The 26,532-nt window shown below is 46.6% G+C and overlaps 1 protein-coding gene across 2 annotated transcripts in view; it reads right to left on the bottom strand.

The window, feature by feature from the left end:
* Positions 1 to 660: 660 nt before the first annotated feature.
* MAPK6 (mitogen-activated protein kinase 6) overlaps positions 661 to 26,532 on the bottom strand; it is an 83,824-nt gene continuing 57,952 nt past the window's right edge. The window contains exons 1-6 of one of the 2 annotated variants that reach the window (XM_073568420.1): positions 12,869 to 13,045; positions 7,649 to 8,815; positions 4,217 to 4,361; positions 3,810 to 3,974; positions 3,493 to 3,694; positions 661 to 3,349 (exon numbers count right to left, since the gene is read on the bottom strand). In XM_073568420.1, coding sequence (XP_073424521.1) covers positions 2,254 to 3,349; positions 3,493 to 3,694; positions 3,810 to 3,974; positions 4,217 to 4,361; positions 7,649 to 8,203 — 2,163 coding nt within the window. In that variant the 5' untranslated portion in view covers positions 8,204 to 8,815; positions 12,869 to 13,045 and the 3' untranslated portion in view covers positions 661 to 2,253. Of the gene's footprint in view, positions 3,350 to 3,492; positions 3,695 to 3,809; positions 3,975 to 4,216; positions 4,362 to 7,648; positions 8,816 to 12,868; positions 13,046 to 26,532 lie in introns of those variants that run through there. The other variant, XM_073568421.1, reaches the window with a different exon arrangement.

A 26,532-nucleotide genomic window follows, 5' to 3' on the forward strand; every position in this document is an offset into this window, starting at 1 on the left:
TGCAGCTCTGTACAGACAACTATTTAACATGAGTTTAAATGTGATTGTGTTCAGAAGTAGCCAATCACATCCACAATTATAAGAGGGGGTTCACACTTAAGAAATTAAAATGTAGATGCTTTTGTGTATTTTCTCTCAAAAATTATTTCAGTTGTTCAATGGATTTGCACACAAGTTTGAAATTATTCTTCTTGGTATGATAAACCTGATCATAACAGGGATGTGCAGACGTTTTATATTGATTGTGTATTGGAATTTGTTTGCTTTTAAAGAATATGGATTACAATAAAACCCATTCTCATTAATGGTACAGTAACAGAAATTACTACAATAGTGATTATTCTCAATGACTTCTTCGCACTACAACCTCTGAGTGCTTTCTGGAATTTTCCAAGACTTGAGTAGAATACACAGTAGCGCAGTTCTTCTGTGGCAAAAAAAAAATTCTGTTGCAACAAAACAAGAAAATGGCATTTTTTTTTCAGCTCCCAGTGATGTTAGCAGAGTTTACCATTGATGAAGTGTCTAATGACCAAATTTCTAAACAGGTATGGGAAAAAAAAAATGGTTACTGCACATTTTTTTTTTTCAGAAACATAGCTGTGTGAAAATCATTGAAGACAGGAGAAAAAAAATAAATAAATACACCCACAAATGAAATCCAATTTGTTGCTGGCCATGTTTATTTGTCTTAAATAGGGGACCCAATAGTACACAAATAGTATGCAAAATTCAGAGGCAAAACAAGTTTCCAGGGAATTTAGATACTACATGCTATTCTTTTCATGCAGGTTTCAAAACAAATAAAAGAGGGAATTTCAGTAAAAACATACAATAAGAGAAAAAAATCTTACATCGACAAATCTTAACTTACAGTAATGTTGTACCATAATTAACTCCATGCACGCCATTCTTAGCATTACAATAAAAAAATGAAAAGTTTCTAGGAGTAGTTAATATTTAAGCAATTCCTATAGTCTTGTAGAGATCTGTCAAGCACTTGAAAATACAAACTCCTACACACAGTGAGAACTTTCCTTGAAATGAAAACAAAATGGTGAAAAGAAAAGTGAAGACACAGTTTGTTAATATGCAGGTTCGATGTACAAAAATGTAAACACAATTAAAAACAAAAAAAACTTGAGAAATGGACTGCCTAAGGCTGTCTAGATGTTGATGCCCCAGCACTGTTTTTTAGGGGGCCCTAGAGTTGTTTAATAATGATGAGCAAATGTGCTCAAATAAGGTGTTATCAGAGCATGCTCGGGTGCTAACCAAGTGTCTTTGGAGTGCTTGAAAAAAAAAAAAAAAAAAAAAAAAATGTTTGAGTTCCTGCAGCTGTTAGACAGCCACAACACATGCAGGGACTGCCCATTTGTTAGGCAGTCCATGCATGTGTTATGGCTGCTGAAAAGCAGCGAGACATGCAGGCGTGGGTACTAACATTTTTCAAGCACGCAGAAGTAACTCGGTTAGCACACGAGCATGCTCGGATAACACCTTATCCGAGCATGTTCTCTCATCACTATTGTACCAGAGGTGGAAATTGCTCATGGTTCTTCCAAACCATTCAGCACCTAGATTCTCAAATAATTGTGATATAATAAATAAAATACTGCATATTAAACACTTCACTACATAGGATGCAATTCAGAACAATTATAAATATCTCTGCAATTTCTCATTTAGGAATAGCTACTACAATAATGCTGGCTTAACAGAGGTGCCTGATGGACAGCACTACTGATGGCCTAGAAGTGACCACCTACTGTTACCTTGAGGTAGATAACACATGCGTACCAAAATCTGCATTCTTCAGTTGCTGCTGGTATCATGTGTTTAAAGAAATAGATATGAAATAAAATCTTAAAAACACAATGAACTAGCCTCAAAAATAAAACTGACATTTCTAAGAAAATATGTCTCACTGTGTTAGATCAAGGCAATATCATTCTATGCTGAAAAAGTTAGCAACTGATTTGATTTAGACTTCATTTAGTGCATTTTTCCTGTCTCTGCCTATGTTGCATTATTTTGTTGTTGTTTTTTTTTCTCCTTGTGTGCAAATGCCATGCCAGTTTAAAATTAAAATGTAGAAAGTAATAATTCTAGATCATAAAAACAATGGTAAACAAAACTAAATGTTAAATACATACTAAAAATACAATTCAAGTAAGAAAATGTTATGTAGAAAGAAAAATAAAAAACAAAACGCAGGACAATTGATAAAGGACACAAAGAAATTTGAGTGTTTTAGTTTAGATGTTTCAGAATGCTGCTGTAAGTTTTACGGGGAATTTGTGGGGATGGTTTCATGACAGATGGGGTCAGTGTGGCTTGTATTGATTTAAGAGGTGATCCGAGAGGATTGTGAAATTGTGGGATGCCAATACAATCCAGCTGCTTAGTAAAAAAGATGTCTCCACTAAAGCTCAGGAAGCCCTCATCGTTTTCTTTACTTCCAACCTTTTCATCTTCTATTGGCTCAGGATCAAACTCCTCTGCCTCTTCCTTCTTACTAAATAAATTATCTAAGTAACCTGTGTAGGTATTTTCCTTTTCAACATGATCATCTTTTCTTACTTCACAACAAAACTGGTCTATGAGAAAACAGTCTTCACCACTTTTGATTGGACTGTCCCAAGAATTTTGGTTTAGGGTTCCCAATTGTGCCAAGTTAGCCATTGCTTTCTCCTGTTTTTCTAAACTTACAGACTTTGATATTAAGGATTTGTATTCAAGTTGTGTTACGGAACTATTTAAATCATTGAGTTTGTCAACACTGGAAGATTCATGCTGCAAACTGAGCTCAATGGTACCTGCAATAAATGAATCAAAGTCAAACTCTTTACGTTTCTCCCTTTCCTTTTCAACTAGCTGCTGTGACGCTTCCTTAAGAGCTATCTGAGCCTTTACCAGACCATTTCTTTCACATTTTGATTTACCTCTCTTATCAGACCTCTCCTTACTTTGCTCTTTCCAGTTAGACAGATCTATAATAAGTTTTGGCTCATAATAATGATTCACTTCAGTCTCCCTCCACACTAGATTATCTAGATAAGATGTGGCCCTCATTTTGAAGTTACAAGAGTTGCTACACTCCAGGTCACAATATTTGTTCTCATGGTGATCTGAATATTGCCAAGAGGGCTCTGCAGAAAAGTATGGGTCAAAAGCTGGATCTTCCAAATACTTTTCTCGATCTCCATCAAGATATTTGCGAGGGTCGACCTGCACCTCTTCTTCATCGCTTCCATCAGAGAGAGCCCTCGGATCTCGCTGGACTTCATCAACATCAAAATTATAGTGTATAGGCCAATCATGGTCTGAATACTGACTATCATGATATCTGGAGAGAAAAACAAACTTAGTTTACTTTTTTCTTCCTCTTCATTTGATGCAATCACATTCAAAATGCATTGTGTATATGGAGTCAGTAGCAATTATATTCATAGCCTTTATTAAAATATATAGTGAAAGTATTAAAAATACCTTTCCCAATTACAAACAGGGCTGTGGTTGTCCTCCATCAGCAAGATATCATCCACCTCATCTTCAATATGAAAAGGATGGCTGGAAATTGGCTCATCCAGAGGAAATGAATAGATGCTCATGTATGGGTGAGACAAAGCTTCCTCTGCTGTTAGTCTATCCATAGGACTGAATGTCAGAATTTGCTCCAGAAAATCTAGGGCTGTTAAGAAAAAAAAAAAAAAAAAATGTTTTTTCCCCTCCATCCAATATCAATACATTTACAAATGCATATGCTAAGCATCTATTTTTTTGCTTCTAGTATTTCTGGTGCTCACCTTCAGGGCTAATGCCTGGGAGCAGCTGTGTCAAAGGAGTATGTGGCATGGTCATATCCTTTTTTATATAGACTGGGATTACAGTGAGAAGTTCTTGTCTGTCTTCTTCATGTACAACAGGGATCGATTCTAAGATCAGCTGCATCTGCTCAAGTTCATGAGCACCTATAAAATGGTAAAAGTAACATTACAATGACAACACAGACTAAAGATGAAATATACAAGCCTATGTAACTACCATATAATGCAAATACAAAACAAAGTTAATGTATTTCAAATATCCTCATAAATACCTCATTAAAAAGATTATGCACAAACCAATATTCCCCATTAAGGCTACTTACTAAGTAATGACAAATGAGAATTAGTTTGATGAGACTATTAAAATGCCTAACTCAACTACCAACCTGCAAACAGGGTCTTTCCAGTCAGCATCTCTGCAAAAATGCACCCAGCCGCCCACATGTCTATAGCTTTAGTGTAATTGTTTGGTGAAAGTAAAAGGCGAGGAGATCTGTACCATTTTGTGACAAGTCCTTCAGAAAGATGTCCCTAGATAGAAGAGGAAAAAAAAAGTGATTAACTTGATGGAAAATCTGCTCTTTTCTATCTGAAATGACAAATTGCTAAAATGTTCATGTCAGGCTTGCAGAAAAATTAGGCTTCTTCTTTAGAGTAAAGTTTTCCTACTTGTTAATGATAATAATCTTTATTTTTATATAGCGCTAACATATTCCGCAGCGCTTTACAGTTTGCACACATTATCATCGCTGTCCCCGATGGGGCTCACAATCTAAATTCCCTATCAGTATGTCTTTGGAATGTGGGAGGAAACTGGAGAACCCTAAGGAAATCCACGCAAACACGGGGAGAACATACAAATTCCTTGCAGATGTTGTCCTTGGTGGGATTTCAACCCAGGACCTCAGTGCTGCAAGGCTGCAGTGCTAACCACAGAGCCACCGTGCTATCCACTCCATACATTATAGGATGGGCCCCATAGAGTATAATGAGCCCAATATATTGCTCCATACAGTATAATGAGTCCAATATAATGCTCCCTATTGCAACAATCCATTTTTGGATCTGCGGCAGATCCAGGCTCTCATATTAAAGCTTTTTTCCTTTCAGGCCATTGGGGGTTAATATTAGTTTTTGCCCCGGTGGCTGCTGGTGTTGCTGAGTATGTGTGGGTGTCCACTAAAAACATCCAGTGGAAGTGTGCTGCTGGGGTCTGGAGTTCTCTGGTGATTGAACCCAGGACTCTAGTGCTGCAAGGCTGCAGTGCTAACCACTGAGCCACCGTACCGTGCTGCTGACACTACAATCACAGCACCCACTGCAAAGAATTAGAATATAACAGGTACTAGTGTAAAATGTAGTCATGAAAAAATAGCCCACACTTTGTCTCTTTGAATGTATTTGTCATCATTTTCTGTCAGTATATTTTTGAATATTCCATTAAATCTTATTTGCGTCTTGCAGTTTTTGCAGAAAATTCTAATAAAAGGTGCAGAGGAATTTAAAGACCTCTTTTTTGGTGGGCCCTACCATGATTCTTGTATATGGTTGACACCAGATTGTCACTGAAAAATGATGCTAGGCTGGTTGAATTTTAGGAGTTGATTCTTCGGTCCTCTGGGAGAGATGTCTGGCAATGGCTTAAACAAGCCATAACTGAATTAATGTATAGTGTAAATCTTGCAGACTGGGGCCAATCACGTTGACAATTGTTTAGAAGTGAATGTGAGGTCACGGTCATAGTATGTATATTTGTAAGCACTACAAAAGGATGTGCCGACAAGAGAATTTTAGGATGTCTGTTACACCACCATAATGAACTGTATTCCTTCGGAGGTAAAATTAATTTGATTCAAATTATCCAACATCACACAAATCAAATCTAGTAATGTAGAAATGATAGCATGTAATTGATTAGGAAATGTAGGAGGTTCTTGTGCTGCAAGAATAAGCAGCATTAGCCCAGTCTCTGAACAACACGGTTACAGCACAAATCCCTATTGAGGTTATCCAGTAATTATGGTGCATAACAGGATGTGCACAGCGCTCATAATAAATCTCAGAAGTCTCATTTGTTTGGAATTTTTTCTTGCACGGTTTCATTCAATGAAACTTGCATACGATAGTTAGGCCTGGCACATGATTTTAGTCACTAGAGACAAGCTTTATGGAAGTTACAGTCTTGAAGGAAGCAAAAAGTTTAAAAACATTACATTTGTAATGAACAATAGAGGCAATGCAAACCACTTTTAATACTTTTCTACTAATGTAGATATGTAGCAGCAAGACAAGTCTGAATAAAATGCACACATGCATTTCTGCCTCTTACATCTGTCAGGTGCCACATGGTCACAGCGTGACGAGGGTCAGTTATATGTGTAGGCCATTACCACTAATGGGCACCACAAGAACACTGCTCCTGCCAACACAGCAGTGAGGAGGCTTAGGGCCTATAATGTAAGTAATCATATCTCAAGGGTACTGGGTAGACTCAAGTGGTAACATACACTGAATACATGTAACAATAAAACTATATGTAGACCCCCCTCGTGCTGCAAAATGGTAACTTTTTATTTTAGTTTTACAATTGTCAAGTAAAAAAAAAGTTATGAAACTTTGCAAATCACTCCCACTAGGGAATTTGCCTTAATTCATGTGAAGTAAAATGCTTGTTAGTGGCTTCCAAACCCCGGCTTGTTATTCAGATACGTCAATAACAGGACATACTGATTTGGAATACAGATGATTGCAGTGAAAGGGTTAGCACTAGTGTTGAGCGAACCTGCTTGGATAAGGTGTTATCTCGGGTGCCAACAGAGTATCTTCAGCGTGATCGAATACTGTTGAGTCCCCGCGGCTGCATGTCTTGTGGCTGTTAGACAGCCACAATACATGTTGCGGCTGTCAAGCAGCCATGAGACATGCAGCCGTGGGGACTCACAATATTCGGGCACGCTAAAGATACTCTGTTGGCACCCGAGCATGCTCAGATAACGCCTTATCCAAGCACGTTCGCTCAACACAAGTCAGCAATGGTGTCCTCAGCATTGTGATGATCAGAACAATCTCCTGTAGCGGTTTATCCCAAGTGTTAGTGAGACATGAACCTTTCACAGTCAAAGTAACTTGCAAAGTTTCATAACTTTTCATGCTGGACAAAAAAAAAAAAAAGTTTAGGTACCATGTATAGAAAAGCACACAGATGCTTTATTGAATTGAGATCAGGGAAATTTGGAGGCCAAAGACTTTTTGCCATTCTCCTAAAACCATTTCGGAGAGCTATTATTCTGCTGAAAGAGGCTACTGTGGCCGACTAGGTCACATTCTTCCAAGGGCTAGTTTGTTTTCTCATTTAGCCATTTTAGTTGCTTTTGGTAGTGTACAGAAATCCATATATTCATATCAGTAATACTCACTTCCTGCTGTTTAGGAGATGTTCTGACAAAGTTATCTAGACATCACAATTTCACCCCTGTCAAATTCACTTCCACATTTCAGACTTCATTTTACAATTTTATATCCCACCCCTTGATAGTTACTAAAGTAATTAGAATGTTATTCACACAATCTGTCAGTGGTTTTAATGGTAAATTTGGCTAAAATGTAATATATTGCTTTTCAGCAATATCCGACTGTTTACACAGGACGTTATGCCGTTGAGAATGATGATTAAGGTTTTTGCTCCCTTTTCGAGTGGCACCCCAATTACACTGGACACCTCTTGGAAATGAGCATTACTAGAACACTTGTTCACAAATCAGCCACCATAAAAGAACTCTTAGTAATCATCTACTTAAAACACATTCTGCAGCGCTCACCTTATGAGAGTAATGGGGATCCATGATACGTGCAAGACCAAAATCTCCAATCCTTACGACCAAGTCTTCAGTGTTTATGAACAGGTTTGCTGGCTTGAGATCTCTGTGTAGCACATTAGCAGAGTGGATGTACTTAAGCCCACGTAACAGCTGGTACATGAAAAGCCGGGCATGTTCTTCACGTAGAGGGCCTTGCTCAAGGAGTTTGGCTAGGTCGGTCTCCATATACTCCTGAACAATGTAAACTGAGTTCAGCTCGGTTAGGGAGCTCACATCATCGATTAATTGATTTCCATTGGGGCCGAGAATTTCATATACTTTAACAATGTTTTCATGATCGAGTCTCCGAATAATTTTGATCTCCCGCAGAGCATGTTTGACACTCTGAGGATCAGTCAGGACAATTTTCTTCACAGCCACCCGCTTATCACAGTCATTGTCAACAGCAGAAAAAACTAAGCCGTTACCACCATAGCCAAGCGGTTTTAAGTCCATATAACGAGAGCCCAAATCAAACCCATGAATGTTCATGAGGCTTTCAAACTTTTCAGCCATTTTGGCTTCTTAACCTTTCTCCTGAAATTTTCACTTTTCCAAAATATCTGACAATAAACCGCTGCTAGCTTCTAAAGAAAAGGTTTCATACACTTTACAAAATACTCTTCTTTAGAATGGTTCACTCCAATTTTCAAAGCATATGAGCCTGCCAGGCCTGATGTATCCCACAAGCAGTAATGCTAAAGCTCAGTTTTGACTGTATAAAAATGACAGTATTCATAGTTCACAAGAGATGCAGCATTCCAGCAAACATCGACCAAAACACTCGCTAGAAGTGAAACGGAATGAAATGACATACTATGCACACGCTTCTACTGTGCAAAACAAGGTAACATGAAACAAAAAGGTGAATAAATATGCAAGAAATCGGCTTCAATGAACATCCTCCTCACAGTGCAGATACATTCAGTGTTGAACTGGTCCTGAGCAGCGTCATTCTATGGTGCTGGTAAGCACTAGAAATTTAATTTGATATTTTCTATACAGTGCATCCGAAGAGGAAAACGTGGCAGACTTGATATTATACAAGAGTTTGTCTGTTAATGATCAGGTGGCTCCAGCTCACCACAATCACAATCGAAGCTGGCATCCATCTTATTCTCACAAACCCTGAAAGAAAAGAGACAGATTAGTAGGAATGCCTGGCGCAGGACACAAAGGAGACATTTCCACCTTACTGAATCAGAAAAGAATAAAGACGAAGATACAAGGAAACAAATCATTAAATATACACAAAAATTAGTGTAAAGTATTAGTCTATTTAGGGCGATACTTTAATACTAGTAATGTAACCTTAAATAGAGTACAGAAGTAATAACCGAGTACTGAGGATGATCCTGTAATGCTACTAGTGATGTAACATAATATATGGTACTGAGGGTGATCCTGTATAACATTACTACTCATGTAATAAAGGGTAAAGAAGTGATAATATACTATACTAATATATGGTACTGAGGGTGATCCTGTAATTTTAGTACCCATAATATTAGATCACTAGAAACTGAGGGCGACTTTATATCACATTACTAATCATGTAATGTAATAATAGGGTACTATCATTAGAGAATAGTCCTCAGTACCATACATTACATCACTAGTAACCTTACAGTGCTTTCACATTGCGCAAAATAGGATTGGGACTATGGGCCGATGGGGCCATAGACTATAATGGTGCCAGACGTAGTTACCCTCAGTACCCTGAACTACATTACATCACTAGGAATACTATACAGGATTGTCCTCAGAACCCTATATGTTACATTACCAGTAATATCACAGGGCAGCCCTTATATTAGTGTTTTCCAACTTCAACGCATATAAAAGATTTTCCTGCCTTTATATAGTGGTTGTTTACCAGCATGAACTCTTGTATCAGGTCCCATGAGGTTTTATTCTTTATCAAGTCTTATACATCATATAAAATGCTCTCCTACCTAATGTTTTCCAAGGTTGGAGGGATAGTTAGAATTATTACAATTTTAAAATTCCAATTCTCCACAACGTTAAAGGGTAATCCACTTAAGACCTGACCAGTTGCTGGGTTAATCAATAGGGGCTGACCTCAGATCGCTGCAGATCAGGAGACTGATGTGGCTATGGCACTGCATTCCCCTTGCTTATATGAATAGCCTGTGACCGTTCCCTGCACAGAGGGGGTTTGGGTGCTGCAGAGCAGGGAAAACAAGAAGGGGGCAGTACTAAAGCAGTCACAGTATTTTTAAGATGCATGGGGGTCCTGGTGGCCAAATCCACTCTGATCATAAAGCAATGGCATTTCCTGGCAATATTCACGTGACCACTGCAGCCAATCCCTGGACTCAGTCATGTTGGGATGTAAGGCATGTGACAGCTGCAGCCAGTGATCATACAAATGATGGCGGGGACGCCATCGCTTCTATCATTTTAGATCACATTCTTCCGTTATCAGAGACCTGCTTCATTCTAAATTGCTGGCTTCCATTTATAAAGGTAATGTGTTCTTGACACACTTATGGCAGAGCCTGACTTACAGTACAACTGTGCCACGCTGATTCCAGTCTGTCAGTAGCATGTCCGTCTGCGGTATCACGAGGAAGAGCAGCGCAAGCTGCAGCAATACTGTACAGAGGAATATAGGGACGGGTCACTGGTCTGTATGAAAGAAATTCATGTACCATTTCCCTACAACCACACAAGAGCTCAACATCTAAGGCCTCTTTCACACTTCCGTTTTTTACAATCAGTCACAATCCGCCAGGTTTTGAAAAAAACGGATCCTCAATTTTCTTTTGAGGATCCGTTTTTTTCCCCATTGACTTGCATTAATGGCGGATTGTGACGATCCGCCAAAAGTTGCTGCCCGTCACCATCCTCAAAGATTTCAAAACGGAGCTTGCAACGTTTTTTTCTGTGGCGGATCCTCCAGACACTGATTTAACCCGAAATTCTTTCTGGGTGCCGGACAAAATCAATCTCTCCCTTTATATTTCCTCATTTTCAGGATCCGTCTGAAAACGGATCCTATGCCATCCGTTCAGAACGGATCCGCTTCTCTGACTTTTTGGCAGATTTGAACTGATGCTAAAAAACTGAAGTGTGAAAGAGGCCTAAGTGTTCACACAAGTGGGAATGATTGTACGATGCCCACCGCTGCAGTGTACAGTGGGTGACAGGCGGAGGGCACCACAAGCTGCCATGTCAGTGGGATTGGTGGCCATGTACTGCCCTTGTGGCCCCCAGACCAGTGTCAGTAGGCAGGGGGAAGTTGACCGATGGCTCCTTTTGCTCACTAGTGGTGGCTTTCTCCCCATTTTACACATTAATTCCTAGGTTAAGTGCTCCTTTAATTGCTGTAGACACGACAGAGGCAGCTGACACATCACGATACAATACAGCAGCTGGTACGACAGGCGACACGCGGGGCCGGCTCCAGCACTACACGTGACGTCACTGATGACGCACCGGTCCGTGCAGTCTGCAGGGAATTCCCGGCTCGCACGTTTCCGCATCGGCGGCTCGTTATTCCCTGTGGCCCGAGGAGCGACCTGCTCATGGGTGCAGTAGTTCTGATAAGCTCACACTGCCCGATAGGCGCAGTAGTCACAGGACACGCCGGCTAGTGTAGGCACTGGGCTCCCGCAGCCGACACGTTGCAGATGGAGCTTGTGTCACATCCACATCCCCCTCCTCCCACACCCGGATGTGGCGCCGGCACAGCACAGCGCCGTACACCACGACGAGCTCCATACATGAGGGGGCTGGCGAGGGAGCCGCCATTGGCCGCAGACCCCGGAGTGCGGCCGCCTCCCCACAGCTGCCAGCTGGAGAGGCCACAAGTCAGTCACCGCCGGCACGTACGGCGGCTCGTATTCACAGCGGCGTGTACGTCACCGTCCGCAGCCTCTCACACGACACCCCCCCCCCCACCGCACACGGCCGGTACGTCCTCTCCCCTCCCCCCAGAGACCCTCACACGGCCGGTACGTCCTTCCCCTCGGAGACCCTCACACGGCCGGTACATTCCTTCCCCCGCAGCCCCTCACACGGCCGGTACGTCCTTCCCCTCGGAGACCCTCACACGGCCGGTACGTCCTTCCCCCCGCAGCCCCTCACACGGCCGGTACGTCCTTCCCTCCCCGCAGCCCCTCACACGGCCGGTACGTCCTTCCCTCCCCGCAGCCCCTCACACGGCCGGTACGTCCTTCCCTCCCCGCAGCCCCTCACACGGCCGGTACGTCCTTCCCTCCCCGCAGCCCCTCACACGGCCGGTACGTCCTCCCCCCCCCCCCTCACACGGCCGGTACGTCCTCCCCCCCCCCCCGCAGCCCCTCACACGGCCGGTACGTCCTTCCCTCCCCGCAGCCCCTCACACGGCCGGTACGTCCTTCCCTCCCCGCAGCCCCTCACACGGCCGGTACGTCCTTCCCCCCCCCCCGCAGCCCCTCACACGGCCGGTACGTCCTTCCCCCCCCCCCCGCAGCCCCTCACACGGCCGGTACGTCCTTCCCCCCCCCCGCAGCCCCTCACACGGCCGGTACGTCCTTCCCCCCCCCCGCAGACCCTCACACGGCCGGTACGTCCTTCCCCCCCCCCCCCGCAGACCCTCACACGGCCGGTACGTCCTTCCCCCCCCCCCCGCAGACCCTCACACGGCCGGTACGTCCTTCCCCCCCCCCGCAGACCCTCACACGGCCGGTACGTCCTTCCCCCCCCCCGCAGACCCTCACACGGCCGGTACGTCCTTCCCCCCCCCCGCAGACCCTCACACGGCCGGTACGTCCTTCCCCCCCCCCGCAGACCCTCACACGGCCGGTACGTCCTTCCCCCCCCCCCGCAGACCCTCACACGGCCGGTACGTCCTTCCCCCCCCCCGCAGACCCTCACACGGCCGGTACGTCCTCCCCCCCTCGGAGACCCTCACACGGCCGGTACGTCCTTCCGTCCATACTATTATTATACGGTCCGCATATATGTCCCGTACACCGACATGTGGGGCCGATAGACATGGCGGTAATTACAGGCCCGGTATATCGGCCATGACCGGCTGTCTCGCTCCGGAGTAGTCCGCGGGAGCCGCCGGCCCGTGTAATGAGGCGGCTGAGCTCCCATTGTTCCGTTGCCGAAGACTTCTCACACAATGGAGGCGCCGGCTGCCGCAGCGAGGCCCGGGGCCGCACTCACCGATCTCGTATGTATCATATGGAGGGAGCACCGGGGACAAGGCTGGACCGCTCCGCTCAGCTGCTCCTCTTGCCCTGCGTCTTGTCTCTGCTTCTTTGCCGCAGTCGCCATGTACTCGGACTGACTGCTGAGGGCGGAGACTCCCAGACACCCGATCTGCCGCGTCACCCGGCCGGAACGCCCCCTGCAGGCGGCAGCGTCACCGGGCGGGAGGATTTCAAATAAGTCTCTGTGCTCATGTGCTGTGCGGCCTCGTGAGCCTCGGCGGTTACTTCAGACCAGAGGCCGCCATAGTGGCTATGGCGAGCTGGTGATGCAGAGCGGTGCTGCCAGGAGGCCGCAGGTTCTCTGGAGCTCCTCTGCACACTGCCGTCACCACAGACCTTGGAGGAATCCTCTGCAGAACACCGTCTCTGAGCGTCGTGTTTTGGTCTCCAGGCAGTAGCAGCAGGCACAATGGCGGACACTTTCTGTTTTAGTTACTTCACGTTTTTGCATCCTGACACAGAAGAAATGAGAAAAGCCAGAAGATCTGCGCAGCGTTTTAGCTCTTCTTCACGTGGACTCTGGATTTTGGAAAGGATGCTGTCTGCACACGCTCTTTGGGTGTGTTCACATTGAGTTTTGAGTGGAGTTTTTTCTGCGAAAACTCAGCAAAAAGTGTTAATATACCTTAAATTTCTCAAGAACTGCTTCAAAAAAACCTTTAGAAATGACTGAAAATAGTCATCTATGGGAAATCCTCTTTATCTGCTCACTCTAGGCACAGATTCACGGAGACCGCTGACTTCCCGTTGGCCCTGATGAGGCGACGTGCTGGAGCCTGGCTCTTAAAGGGAATCTTCACCTATTTTTTGCTTATAAGGTGAGCATTCTGCAATGCTGTAGATAAGCCCCTGATGTAACCTGAAAGAGAAGAAAAACGAGTTATATACACCGAGGGGGCGGTCCAGTCTGGCGCCTCCCATCTTCTAGTGATGACATCCTCTTCCCGTCGTGGCGCAGGTGTACTGATCTGCCCTGCTGAGGGCAGAGCAGAGTACTACAGGCGCCAGAAAAGGTCAGAGAGGTCCTGCGCACTGCAGTACTTTACTCTGCCCTCAACAGGGCAGAGCAGTACGCCGGAGCCGCAACGGGAAGCAAAGAAGAGGACGTCATCGCTAGAAGATGGGAGGTGCCGAACCGCGACACCCATCAGACCAGACCCGGACCCCCGGGTGAGTATAATCTAACTCGTTTTTCTTCTCTTTCAGGTAACATAGGGGGCTTATCTGCAACATTACAGAATGCTGTAGGTAAGCCCCTGATGGCAGTGGTCGCATCAAAAATAGGTGACCGATTCCCTTGAATGAGTCTGGAGTGTGTGACAAGGGGTGTCCCCTTCTGTGGAACACGCCACACATCCTGCCACAGCTGGGCAAAAATGGTGCAGCTTTGCACTGCTTCAAAATTTTGTGACTTTTTTCAAAACTTTATTCCAGGGTTTTCACGTAAAAGCTTTGAGCATTCAGGCCTGGTGTTTTTTGAGCATAGACTGAGTGAAGCTCCATATCCTCTTCAAAAACTCTTGAACACTCAGCAAGAAAGGCTGTGGACATACTCTCCCTGTTCATATGAGGAGGGTTTTCTTTTCCTGAAGAGATTTTTGGAAAAAATGGAGGCACTATCGAATCAAAATTTCTCTTCATTGGGGGACACAGAAACCATGGGTGTATGCTGCTGCCACTAGGAGGCTGACAGTATGCAGAAAAAAGTTATCTCCTCCGCAGTGTACACCCCACCGACAGGAAGTAGGATGTTCAGTTTAGCTTAGTGTCAGTAGGAGGTGGACACGGGTCTTTCACTAGACCCTTATCTACCTAATGTGCGTCGTTTCTTTTCAGGTTTACGGAGGGATACAGTGTGAATGGTCACTACTGTACTCCCACACAGAGACTGAGTACGGCGTGTACTGCCACCCCGTATCCTCATGTCTGGACGGCAGGACCCCAAAATCCCTAACACAGACGCGTGTTTAGGGGATCCGCAAGAGAGAGAATACCTGGTCCTGCCTACGTCTCCCACCCGCTCGCCCACCAGAGCCTGTCGGTCAAGGAGACACGGACGTCCAGCAACATGGATTCCGGACGTCCGATTTTCGTGATTGAGGAGGTACTTTCTCTCTTTCCCCCAGGTGCTGAAGACGAGAAGAAAACGGGAAAGGTAGAAGAAGAAAGAGAGGAGAAAAAAAACACTTCCTGTGGATCAAGGGTCCACTCTACATCACTCTAAATTCCCTTTCTTTCGTCCGCCTCGAAGTTTTCCTTTCGTGGCGCTCTCTCATCAGGCTTAGGCTAGTTTCACATTAGCGTTTTTTTGCGCAGCGCATCGTGCGCATAAAAAACGCAAAGAAAAGCGCAAAACAAACGCGCGTTTTTTATGTCATGCGCACGCTGATGCGTAAAAAAAACGCAGCGTTGCTTGCGTTTTACATGCATTTTTGCATGCGTTTGCGTTTTTTAATGCACATGCGTTTTTAGGTGTGACATTTTTTTCCATTGTCTAGAGAACATTCTAGACTTGTTTCACTCAAAAACGCATGCGCAAAAAAAACGCAACCGTGCGCAAGACCATGCGCACGCGTGCGTTCCCATAGACTTCAATGTGTTGTATTTGCGCAAGCGTGCGCATGCGTTTTTTTGCCGAGACAGGGCGCACCAAAAAATCCAACACGTTGCGTCTGGCGCGCCTGGCGCAAAAGACAAAAACGCATGCGCACAAAAGCACAAGTGTGCACAAGACCATGCGCACGTCATGTTAAACATAGGTGCGCACGATGCGCTGCGCACAAAAGCGCAAATGTGAAACCAGCCTAACTGGCCACAGCAACGGTACTTATAAAGCTCCGGCTTGAAGTATTGAGGTCCCCTGGCCTCCAGGTCACCGTCTGCTCGCGGAACCTGGTCGACATTAGTAAGGTTGCCGGCTCAGGAACGACTGCGTTCCTTTCAGTACGACGCACACTGGCCGGGCAGTGTGTGTCCTGGCGGTACTCTTTGGGCCTTCTTCTGGCACCTCTGCAGTGCGATCATATGTCCTCCACAGGTCCATGAGGTTTTTCAGAGCCTATGCCTAGCTTCGGCAAGTGCCGGTCGGGGTGTAAAGACCTCACAGGTGATGAGGGTGACTTCCTCGTCCCGATTGGGGTTGTTGGCTGTTCCCTCCCCTTGAGGACTGCTTTGGGACGTCCCATGGTTTCTGTGTCCCCCAATGAAGCGATAGAGAAAACAGGATTTTTAGTTGCTTACCGTAAAATCTGTTTCTCTGAGCCTTCATTTGGGGACAGCACCCTCCCAAGTTGAACAGCACGGTTTACTGTATAATATTGTTACAGTATGGATATGTGTTTTCTGTGGTTTTTATCTTGTTTATAGATTGCTTCTCCTACTGCTTTTTCACTAACTGAACATCCTACTTCCTGTCGGTGGGGTGTACACTGCGGAGGAGGAGCTAACTTTTTTTCTGCATAGTGTCAGCCTCCTCGTGGCAGCAGCATACACCCATGGTTTCTGTGTCCCCCAATGAAAGCTCAGAGAAACAGATTTTACGGTAAGCAACTAAAAATCCTGTTATTGTTGAAAAAAAAAAACTAGAAACGAAAAACCCCAAAAAGAGCGTTTCAGAAGGGATTTCCTCATGTCATGATAAAACCCTTTAGATTTGTCCACCTCAAAACCTCTGTGAACATTGCCTTCCGGTCAGGAGGGAGAGGAGAGATGCGCACTGTAAGTGGTTTCTCAGGGTTACCATCTTCCACAGATGGGCAGTGCCTGTTCAATATGTTTTCCTGTTAGACTGACCCAAAAAAGTCTGTTGCCTGCTGAAAGTATTGTCTGTGGTCACACGGGGCAATGCACTGCTGAAAACAATGATCTTTACCGCAACCCGTTAAACTTCATGGATTGGTGTAAAAATATAGATGTCATACCGACGCCATTAGCACAACATCCATTTTTCCCTAGATCCATTGCAATTATTAATATAGGAAACTAAATACAGTTTCCTAAAATGTTTTCACTGATGATTAATGCATACAGATGTAGAAAAAAAAAAACCCCGAACATATGGATACAAAAAATTTAATGCGCTAGTCTAAGCGCAGCCTTATAAAGTCGAGCACTGCAATGAATGTAGGTTATTAAGGGGAGCCTCTATATGTATGTGTCTTACTGATTTATTTGTGGGGCTGACTTTACATGCTTATACAAACCTTGTTATATGTTTCCCACATGGGCAGGTTGGATGTTTCTAACTAAAGCTTCATACTTTGTGTCTTGTATTACTAGAAAAGGTCAAAATGTAGTTTTTTAGGTATGAACTTTATAAGTATCAGGTTTATAAAAGAAGCCACTCTTTACCCAGTAAAAGTTAAAAAAAAAAAAAAATGGATCCTGACCCCATTAGGCCAGGATAGAACAATTTCTTCCTGGCAAGCACATTGATACTTTATGAAAGTGTCTACTCCAGCCACAGATATTCTGTATGTGCTGTTCAATTGCCTTCATACAGATATAGATTGCAAAGTTTGCTAGACTCTTCTATCCTTCACCTCACCATTTCAGACACCTGAAGGTTATCATTCAACACTGAGGCAGAGTCAATCAACCTGGCACAAGTCCAAGTCTGAGAAAGCTTTAATTTGAGTAGCTGTAATGTCACAGGAGCAGCCCCGCGTATGAGTCAACAAGTCTACAAAACCTGGCTCTGTAGATTAGCACTCAGTGTATCAGGAGTATCATGGCAACCTCTTATGGAGAGGATAAATAAAGCAGAATAGAGCTACATAGATAAACTCATGTATGTGCTAATTAATCTTATTAAAAAAAGACCCACACTGTATACACTTATCAGTGGTATTAACAGCCATCTGCTTAGCATTGTGTATTTCCTTGTGCCATCAGATTAGCTGTGACCCAATAGTGCTTTGACAACACCATACCTCTGAAGGTGTCCTGAGATACCTGGCGCCAAGGCTTTGGTCGCAGGTCTTTTAAGTATTTTAAAGCCCACATTAGATGGCTGTCGGCTGAATGATGGTTAAGCTATCTCACCCAACGCTCTCAAGCCCCATCACACACCGCGATCACGCTAGCGAAATCGCTGCTGAGTCACAAGTTTTGTGACGCTTACCAGCGACCGCCCCCCCCCCCCCCCCCTGCCGGGTATCGCTGATCGTCCTGGAATGGCCAGGACATTTTTTTGATCGCTGGTCTCCCGCTGGCCAGCATGCATCACTGTGTGTGGCAGGCGGGAGGCCAGCGATAAGCGAGCTGGCGCTGATAAACAAGGTACACATCGGGTTTCTAAGTGCCGTGCGCCGCTTAGAAACCCGATATGTACCTTGGTTACCAGCTCCCTGCACCAGTGTGCTGGTAACTAATGTACACATTGGGTAACTAAGCGACGGGCATCGCTTGTTACCCGCGTGTCGCTGGTGCTGATCGCTGGTGAAGCTGCCTGTTTGGCAGCTCACCAGCGATCATGTAGCGACATACTAGCGATCCTGACAAGGTCATATCGTTGTCGGGATCGCTGGTGCATCGCTATGTGTGACGGGGCCCTCAGTCACTGGAGCGCTTCATCTGCCAAGCGCTCCTTTGTTATCTAGTAAAAAGCTGCTGCCAGACATCTTTCGAAGCAGCTGTTCTACAGCGAACAAAAGGATCGGTGTCCGAAGTCATTCAAGAGAGTTGCCTAACTCCTGTGATAATCCTCTAAGGCAGGCCCCCATACACATTAGACTGTCAACTGTTAATCTAATGTGTATGGAGGCCTTACAATGCAAGATGGAATCTCTATGAATTGGACCTCACACAGATGTTCCTCAAACCATTCCTGAATAAGTTTGCTAAAAGAGGCCACTGCCATGAAGGATTGGACTTGGTCTGCAATGAAAATGTTTAGGTGGGTGGCTCACATAAATGTTACACATTGTGGTGTAGTGACCACTGTGTCCGCTAGGGGGCGCTGTGTGGATGTCCCAGGAGAGAGGATGAGTGGCAGAATACTGAATGACCGTTATGCATCTCAAGGTGGGTGGGCTTGGAAGGGAGACTTGTGTGTGTTGATCAGCAGTGATACTGCTGAGGTGCTGTTTCAATGTGTTTGGGAAGTCTCTAGGTAGCTGGTGAGACATGCAGGACCAGTTACCTACAAATCCACCCAGGGGTGTGGTTAAGAACGCTATTGTAAAGTGTGTGAGTGGTTGAAGGACCTGTGATGAGGTTATAGCCATGTGACCCAGTGGGCGTGGCTACGGACCATATAAGGTGGCCAGGGTAGGTCACATGAGGGGAATGCTGGGACCCTGTTGGTCTGTATGAAAGGTCTCAACTGGGCTGACGTGAGACCGACTGAAGGAAGATGGGTCTGCCTTCCTGTACACGTGAGACGTGTGTGTGAGAGTTCCCTGGAGGGAATGAATGTCTGCACTGAGAATCAGCCATGAGGTAAACCCTGACAGAGTGAGATATCTGTGAGGCTGAAGAGCCAGTGTGCTGGACATTGCACAACCTGTGTGACCACAGGGTTTACAGAGTGAAGCTCTGTCATGGACGCTATGCTGTTGATATGAACTTTATGTTGTGCTGTGGGTTTATGATGCCTAAATAAACCGCATGGTGTCACGTCGCCGTCAGAATCAGGGGGGGGCCTGCTGTTCCTGCCTCGGCCATCGAATGATGGCGGCGACAGAGAAGGGGCTCCTGTGCAGGCATCTAGTGGACGCAGGCTCCGCTCCTCTGTCAGTCATGAAGGGGTTGGTGCATCACCATCTGGCCTGGTCCTGGGGGCGGTCCAGATGACCATCAGTCCAGGAGCCTGTGAGGGATGACCTGATCCCTCAAATACCTTGGGACTGGTCTTGCAAGCCGCTGGATATATTCTTGGTTCCCCTATGTGCTTCTGTGTGATTTGCTATTGTTTGACTCTGACCTCAGCCTGGATTTCTGACCTCTCTACTGCCTGCCGTTTTTGTACCTCCACCTCTCCGCTTTTCGACACTGACCTCGGCCTGGATTCCTGACCCCTCTACTGCCTGACGATTTTGTACCTCTGCTACTCTCCCAGTTTGTGACCTTGGCCTGGACTATCGACTCTGCCACTGCCTGCCGTTCCTGTACCTCCGCCGCTCTCCCGGTTTCTGACTACGTTTTTGGTTTCTTGCCTTCTATATTGGCGATCGTCCTGCTCTGGTCCACTGCTCCGCTAGACAGCTACCCCTTGGGCCTTGCTACAATTCCAGATCCCTGTATAGGGGTTAAGGGTCTCGGGGTGCTGTCCCTACTGCAGTCCAGATCCGTGGATGGACGTCACATTATATCCGGCCACAAAAACTGCTTCTTGTTTATATATCCATATACAAAAGCAGTCTCCCTGAACTTTTTTTTTTTTTTTTTTTTCCTTTCCTTCTCCTGCCTGAGCTGATTTTTGGCCTAAACACCTGTTACTTGCTTCAGTGCACAGCCTGGAGGATCACTTTCATCTTCCTGCACCAGCATGCTGCAGTCTGGGGACTTCAGGGAGAAAGCTGAACGTCAGAGATCCATACTCCTGGGACATCGGCCTCTGGGCAGCTCTGGCCATGGTTGCCCAGGGGCTCAGGTACTGCCCGCAGATGCGGCTAAAGTTTTTTTTATTACCTATCTCTTTTTCATTTGGTCAGAAAACTTTGTGTTTAAAAGCTTATGTGGTTAGTGGATCTGAAGGAAATTTTATGGATTCTTTGACTGCTAGGAATCTTGGTGTACCACTACTAAAACTTAATGCCCCTATTAAAACCACGGCTATTAATGGCACATCTATTATTCAGGAGGGGGTTAATCTTGTTACTGCCAAAATTGCTATGTCTGTGGGAGCATTACATACTGAGCTTGTCATTTTTTGTGATGGACAATTTATCCTCTGCAGTTATTCTGGGTATGCCATGGTTACGCCAGCACAATCCTGTCATTGACTGGCACTTGGGTGACGTACGCTGGAGTTCGCAGTGTCAGGATAATTGCATATCATTAGCAGTAAACCAAGTTAAGGTTAAAACCCCCCTCATACCGTTTGCTCTCAGGGACTATGAAGATGTCTTTTCTATTTTAGAATCTGATAAGCTTCTCCCTCACAGAGAGTATGATTTCCCTATAGATCTGATTCCGGATGCCCGTCTCCCTAAAGGGAGAATATTTAATCTCTCCGCTCCAGAGTGTCAGGCCATGAATTACTATATTGCAGACAGCTTAAAAAAAAGGGTTTATTAGACCATCTATTTCACCTGTTGGGGCCGGGTTCTTCTTTGTGGAGAAGAAAGATGGGGGTCTCAGACCCTGCATTGATTACCGGGAATTAAACGCAATCACTATAAAGAACCAGTATCCGCTTCCACTCATCCCTGATCTTTTTAATCTGCTAATGGGAGCCCGTTGGTTTACTAAACTTGACCTCTGGGGGGCACATAATCTAATAAGAGATGGCGATGAGTGGAAAGCCGCGTTTAATACACCCTTGGCCACTTTGAGTACCTTGTAATGCCGTTCGGACTCAGTAACGCACCGGCTGTGTTTCAAAACTTTGTTAATGATATTTTCAGAGATATTTGTGGGGTGTATGTCGTCGTGTATTTGGATGACATTCTGATTTACTCTGCTGACCCTGTGATACACGCTCAACATGTTTGTTCTGTGCTACAGAGTCTGCGAGAACACTCCTTGTTTGCTAAACTGGAGAAATGTTTTTTTGTTTTTTTTTTGTTGCTGAGGAGGTACAGTTTTTGGGATACATGGTCTCAGGCAAAGGGTTCCGCATGGATCCTGCCAAGATCCAACCTATTAAAGCTTGTGCGCAACCCAAATCGCTCAAAGCGCTGCAGCGATTTTTGTGGTTTGCTAATTACTACCGCAAGTTCATCAGGGGTTTCTCAGAAATTGCCAAACCACTCACGGACTTGACCCGGAAAGGGGCAGACGTGGTCAGTTGGAACCCTGAGGCAAATCAGGCATTTTCTACTCTAGGAGTGCTTTGTGGCCAATCCGCTTTTGGTCCAGCCTGATCTGGACCGCCCATTTATTGTAGAAGTAGATGCCTCTGAAGTCGGAGTGGGAGCAGTGCTATCGCAAGGCACTGCATCCCTCACCCAGCTTCGCCCATGTGCTTTTTTTCCCCGCAAATTCTCTGCCAAGTAAATGGGCCTTCGAGGAATGGCGCCACTTCCTCGAAGGCGCTAAACATGAGATCACTGTAATTACTGATCACAAGAATCTGACCTACCTGGAGTCAGCTAAAAGACTAAATCCTAGACAGGCAAGGTGGGCCTTATTCTTTTCTAGGTTTGTTTTTTTTTGTTTTTTTTTTTTTTTCTTCCCCTTTCGCCCTGGTACTAAAAATGTGAGGGCCGATGCCCTCTCTCTGTTTTTGCCCCTCACAAGCCGAGGACTGTGAACCAGTCCCGATATTGGCCAATGGGATCGTTGTGTCGGCTGGTCTGTAGGTCCCCAGAACAAGCTCCTGACACTACGCCCCCCAAAAAATTGTTCATCCCAGCTACATTTCGCTTACAAGTTCTTAAAGAATCGCATGACTTTGTTCTGGCAGGCCATCCTGGTCTCAATAATACCACCAGACTGGTAACTAGGAACTTTTGGTGGCCGACAGTGGTTAAGGACTGTAAAGACTGTTTTAGCATGTGAAGTCTGTGCCCGCGCCAAGTCCCCCCCCATAATCGCCCTGCCGGCTGGCTCCAGTCCTTGCCCACCCCTGAAAGTCCATGGACCCACATCTCCATGGACTTCATTACGGACCTGCCCCCCCCTCAGATGGGAAAACGTGTATCTGGGTGGTGGTGGACAGGTTCAGCAAACAGTGTCATTTTGTCCCCCTGTCTGGGTTACCTAACTCCGAAACTTTGAGTAAACTGTTCATTGTACATGTGGTACGTCTTCACGGTGCTCCGGTGAATATTGTGTCCGACAGGGGTACCCAGTTCGTCTCAATTTTGGAGGGCGTTCTGCAAACGCATAGGTATTGAGTTGTCCTTCTCCTCTGCCTACCACCCCGAAACCAGTGGTCATACCGAGCGTGCCAACCAGGCTCTGGAGCAATACCTCCGCTGTTATGTGTCAGAACATCAGTCTGATTGGGTGGAACATCTGCCATTAGCTGAGTTTGCCCTAAATAATCGACACCAGGACTCCATTAAGACTACCCCCTTTTTCTGCAACCATGGACTGCATCTGCGCTTTTGTTCTTGGCCAGGTTGTCGGAGCTCCCTGGGGTAGAGAAAAATATACATCGCTTAAAAACGATTTGGTCTGAGGTAAACTCGAACTTGAAAGGGGCCTAGGTTAGACAGGCTTCGGCTGTGAACAGACGGCAATCCAAGGGGCCGCACCTGGGAGTTGGAGACAAGGTAAAGTGCCGTCTGCCAAACTGGGTCCCAGATTTATTGGCCCCTACGAAATTATAGAGGTGATAAACCGGTAGCCTTCCGTTTAAAACTTCCGCAGTCATTTTAAATTGCCCAACGTGTTCCACAAGTCTCTCCTCAAGCTGTATCGCTCCCCGATTCCCTGTCCAGTCCGCTCCTCCTCCTGTTTCGGTCAGGGGTACCTTGGAGTATGAAGTCCAGGGTATCCTTGACTCCCGCCTTGTGAGAGGCTCCGTACAGTATATTGTACACTGGAGTGGCTACGGCCCGGAGGAAAGGTCCTGGGTCCCCGAGGGCAATATCCATGCCAAAGCATTAATTAGGAGATTTCATCTCCTTCACCCTGACAGGCCGGGTTTGGAGTGTCTGGAGGCCCCTCTTGGAGGGGGTGGTACAGTCACGTCCCCGTCAGACCCGGGGCCTGCTGTCCCGGCCTCGGCCACTAGGAGGCGCCGGAGTGTCACGTCGCCGTCAGACTCGGAGCCTGCTGTTCCTGCCTCGGCCACTGGGAGGCGCCGTGGTTCGCCCCCGAATGATGGCGACAGAGAAGGGGCTCCTGCGCAGGCATCTGGTGGACGCAGGCTCAGCTCCTCTGTCAGTCATGAAGGGGTTGGTGCATCACAATCTGGCCTGGTCCTTCGGGCGGTCCAGATGACCTCATCAGTCCGGGAGCCTGTCAGGGATGACCTGTTCCCTCAAATACCTTGGGACTGGTCTTGCAAGCCGCCGGATATATTCTTGGTTCCCCTATGTGCTTCTGTGTGATTTGCTATTGTTTGACTCTGACCTCAGCCTGGATTTCTGACCTCTCTACTGCCTTCCGTTTTTGTACCTCCGCGCCTCTCCACTTTTCGACACCGACCTCGGCCTGGATTCCTGACCCCTCTACTGCCTGATGATTTTGTACCTCTGCTACTCTCCCGGTTTGTGACCTTGGCCTGGACTATCGACTCTGCCACTGCCTGCCGTTCCTGTACCTCCGCCGCTCTCCCGGTTTGTGACTACGTTTTTGGTTTCCTGCCTTCTTCTATATTGGCGACCGTCCTGCTCTGGTCCACTGCTCCGCTAGACAGCTACCCCCTGGGCCTTGCGACAATTCCAGATCCCTGTATAGGGGTTAAGGGTCTTGGGGTTCCTCGGGGTGCTGTCCCTACTGCAGTCCAAATCCGCGGACGGACGTCACACATGGACTGTTATTGTTTTATGGAAAACCCATGCCGGACGTGACTATTTGGCTGCCAAGCGAGTGTCCCCAACCTTGAATGACAGCGCTACCTTACAATTGGTGGAGAATGCTATGGGCAGTGTTGTAGCCTTGTTGCTAGGAGCAACCGAAGAGGACTGCAAAATTCGGTTGCTAAGGGCAATGGTTTCCAAAGGCACATGGTGCAGTGCTGGCAACGCTGAGGGGTCAGTGGAAAAGACTTATAGGACACCTCTGCGGTAGAGGGGTCCGAGAACCTGTGCGGCCGGCAGGTGACGGTCGTGAAGGCCGTGTGAAATGCTGACCTGGGTCAGTGAGAGACTGGTGATTGCTAGGGTGAGTCTGTGGATAAGAGGTACCCGAGGACCTGTGTGGCCGACACAGGTAACGGACAGGTGTTTGTGTTGTACTGACCTGGGTCAGTGAGAGACTGTACCTGGAGGTTTCAGTGAGCAAGGTCCTGGAGGGTCAGTGTTGGGAGATTCTAGGAGAAGAGTCGCATCCCTGGAGCATGTGGTATGACCTTGGATCTGGTGAGGCGTAAGTGTTGGACAGTCTCAGGCGGAGACGGATGTCCTGAATAACACCTGCCGAGCCCCTGAACCTGGTGAGGCCGGTGTGTTGGGAGACCCTGGGAGGAGGGTCGGCTCCCTGAATAGCACCCGGTGCGCCCTGTGCGGAGACGGTACGTCCTGAATAGCGCACAGACAGGACACGCGAGTTTGGTGTTGCATGCGTGTTTTTTTTTTTTTTTTTCTTTTCTCTCTAAAGTCAGGTTGCGGTGGCTCAGGAGAGTCAAAAAGGGGACAAGCGGCTTCCGGCGGGGTTACGAAGGTGACACCAGCAGCTGTGTGTGAACGGCAGCCGGAGGTGTCGGAGCTCGGTAACAGCAGGAGCTTTGGTGGTGCCAGCAAGGACTTGTGTGGTATTGTAAAAGAGACTTAAACTGTGTTGTGTGAACTGTGGTCTGGGAAGACCTGTAGAACGGACATGGGGAGATCCCGAAAGGGGGCGGTGGCCCAAATCGGGGTGGTAGCCCAAAAGAGGGTGGAGTCCCAGAAGGGGGCGGTGACCCAAATCAGGGTGGTAGCCCAAAAGGGGTGGAGTCTCAGAGGGAGGCGGTGGCCCAAATTGGGATGGTGGCCCAGAAAGGGGCCGAGTTTACAAAAGGGGCTGCACTGGGTACCTCAGTGGACATGTCTGGGGAACTGCATTGTGTGTGTATGTCTTTTGAGGAGTGCGGCATGTATTTTCCAGATAACGACAGGCCACAGGTGTGTACCGTGATGCTGCACAGGGAAGGAGTCTCTGGTAGGCTGGACTCAAAGAGTCAGGTGACTCTGACAGCAACTCCGCTCGTTTTATCTCTGACTGAGAAAAACATCAGGGTTTGCTGCAAACATGGGGTCATCGTGAACTATACGGTGGGCAGAGTCGTGATTTGAGATGACAAAGGGGGTTATATGTCAAGGTGGTAGTATGCCACCAAACTTAGTGCATACCTTTGAGAGGGGCCGGGACTTTGTCTTGTTTGATGATATATGGCAGGAGGATGGAGAAATTCCTACTGTTGGGTTAGCAGACATTGTGGCGGTGACGCCTGCTAAGCTGGAGAGGTCAGTTGTAGAAGTGACCGGAAAAAGGGGTTATATCTGCCCAACATACGGACCTGACGTCTCCTGACATGACGGATGGTGGGCTGGGACATGAGACGACGAGTGGACACACGGTCAGAGGGTAACTGGAGGGTTTTCTTGGATGATCAGCATGACTCAGACTCTAGGGGTGACTGTGGCTCTGAGAGAGGGAGCACAGACTGGATGAGCTAGAGAAAGAAGTCTTCGAGCTCAAAGGTCACCTGGCATCATGGCAAGGTCTCAATAAGTCCCTCAGAGAAGAGGTAGGAGTACTAACAGAAACTGTAAGAGGCCTTCTGCGTGAGAAGTGGGATGAAGACTTACAGCGGCCAGGCCTGAGTGATGAACAGAGTGAAGACCAGAAGAAACTGGA

The sequence above is a fragment of the Dendrobates tinctorius genome, unplaced genomic scaffold, assembly GCF_039654945.1.
Source record: "Dendrobates tinctorius isolate UK_male_01 unplaced genomic scaffold, ASM3965494v1 ptg000022l, whole genome shotgun sequence".
Lineage (NCBI taxonomy): Eukaryota > Metazoa > Chordata > Amphibia > Anura > Dendrobatidae > Dendrobates > Dendrobates tinctorius.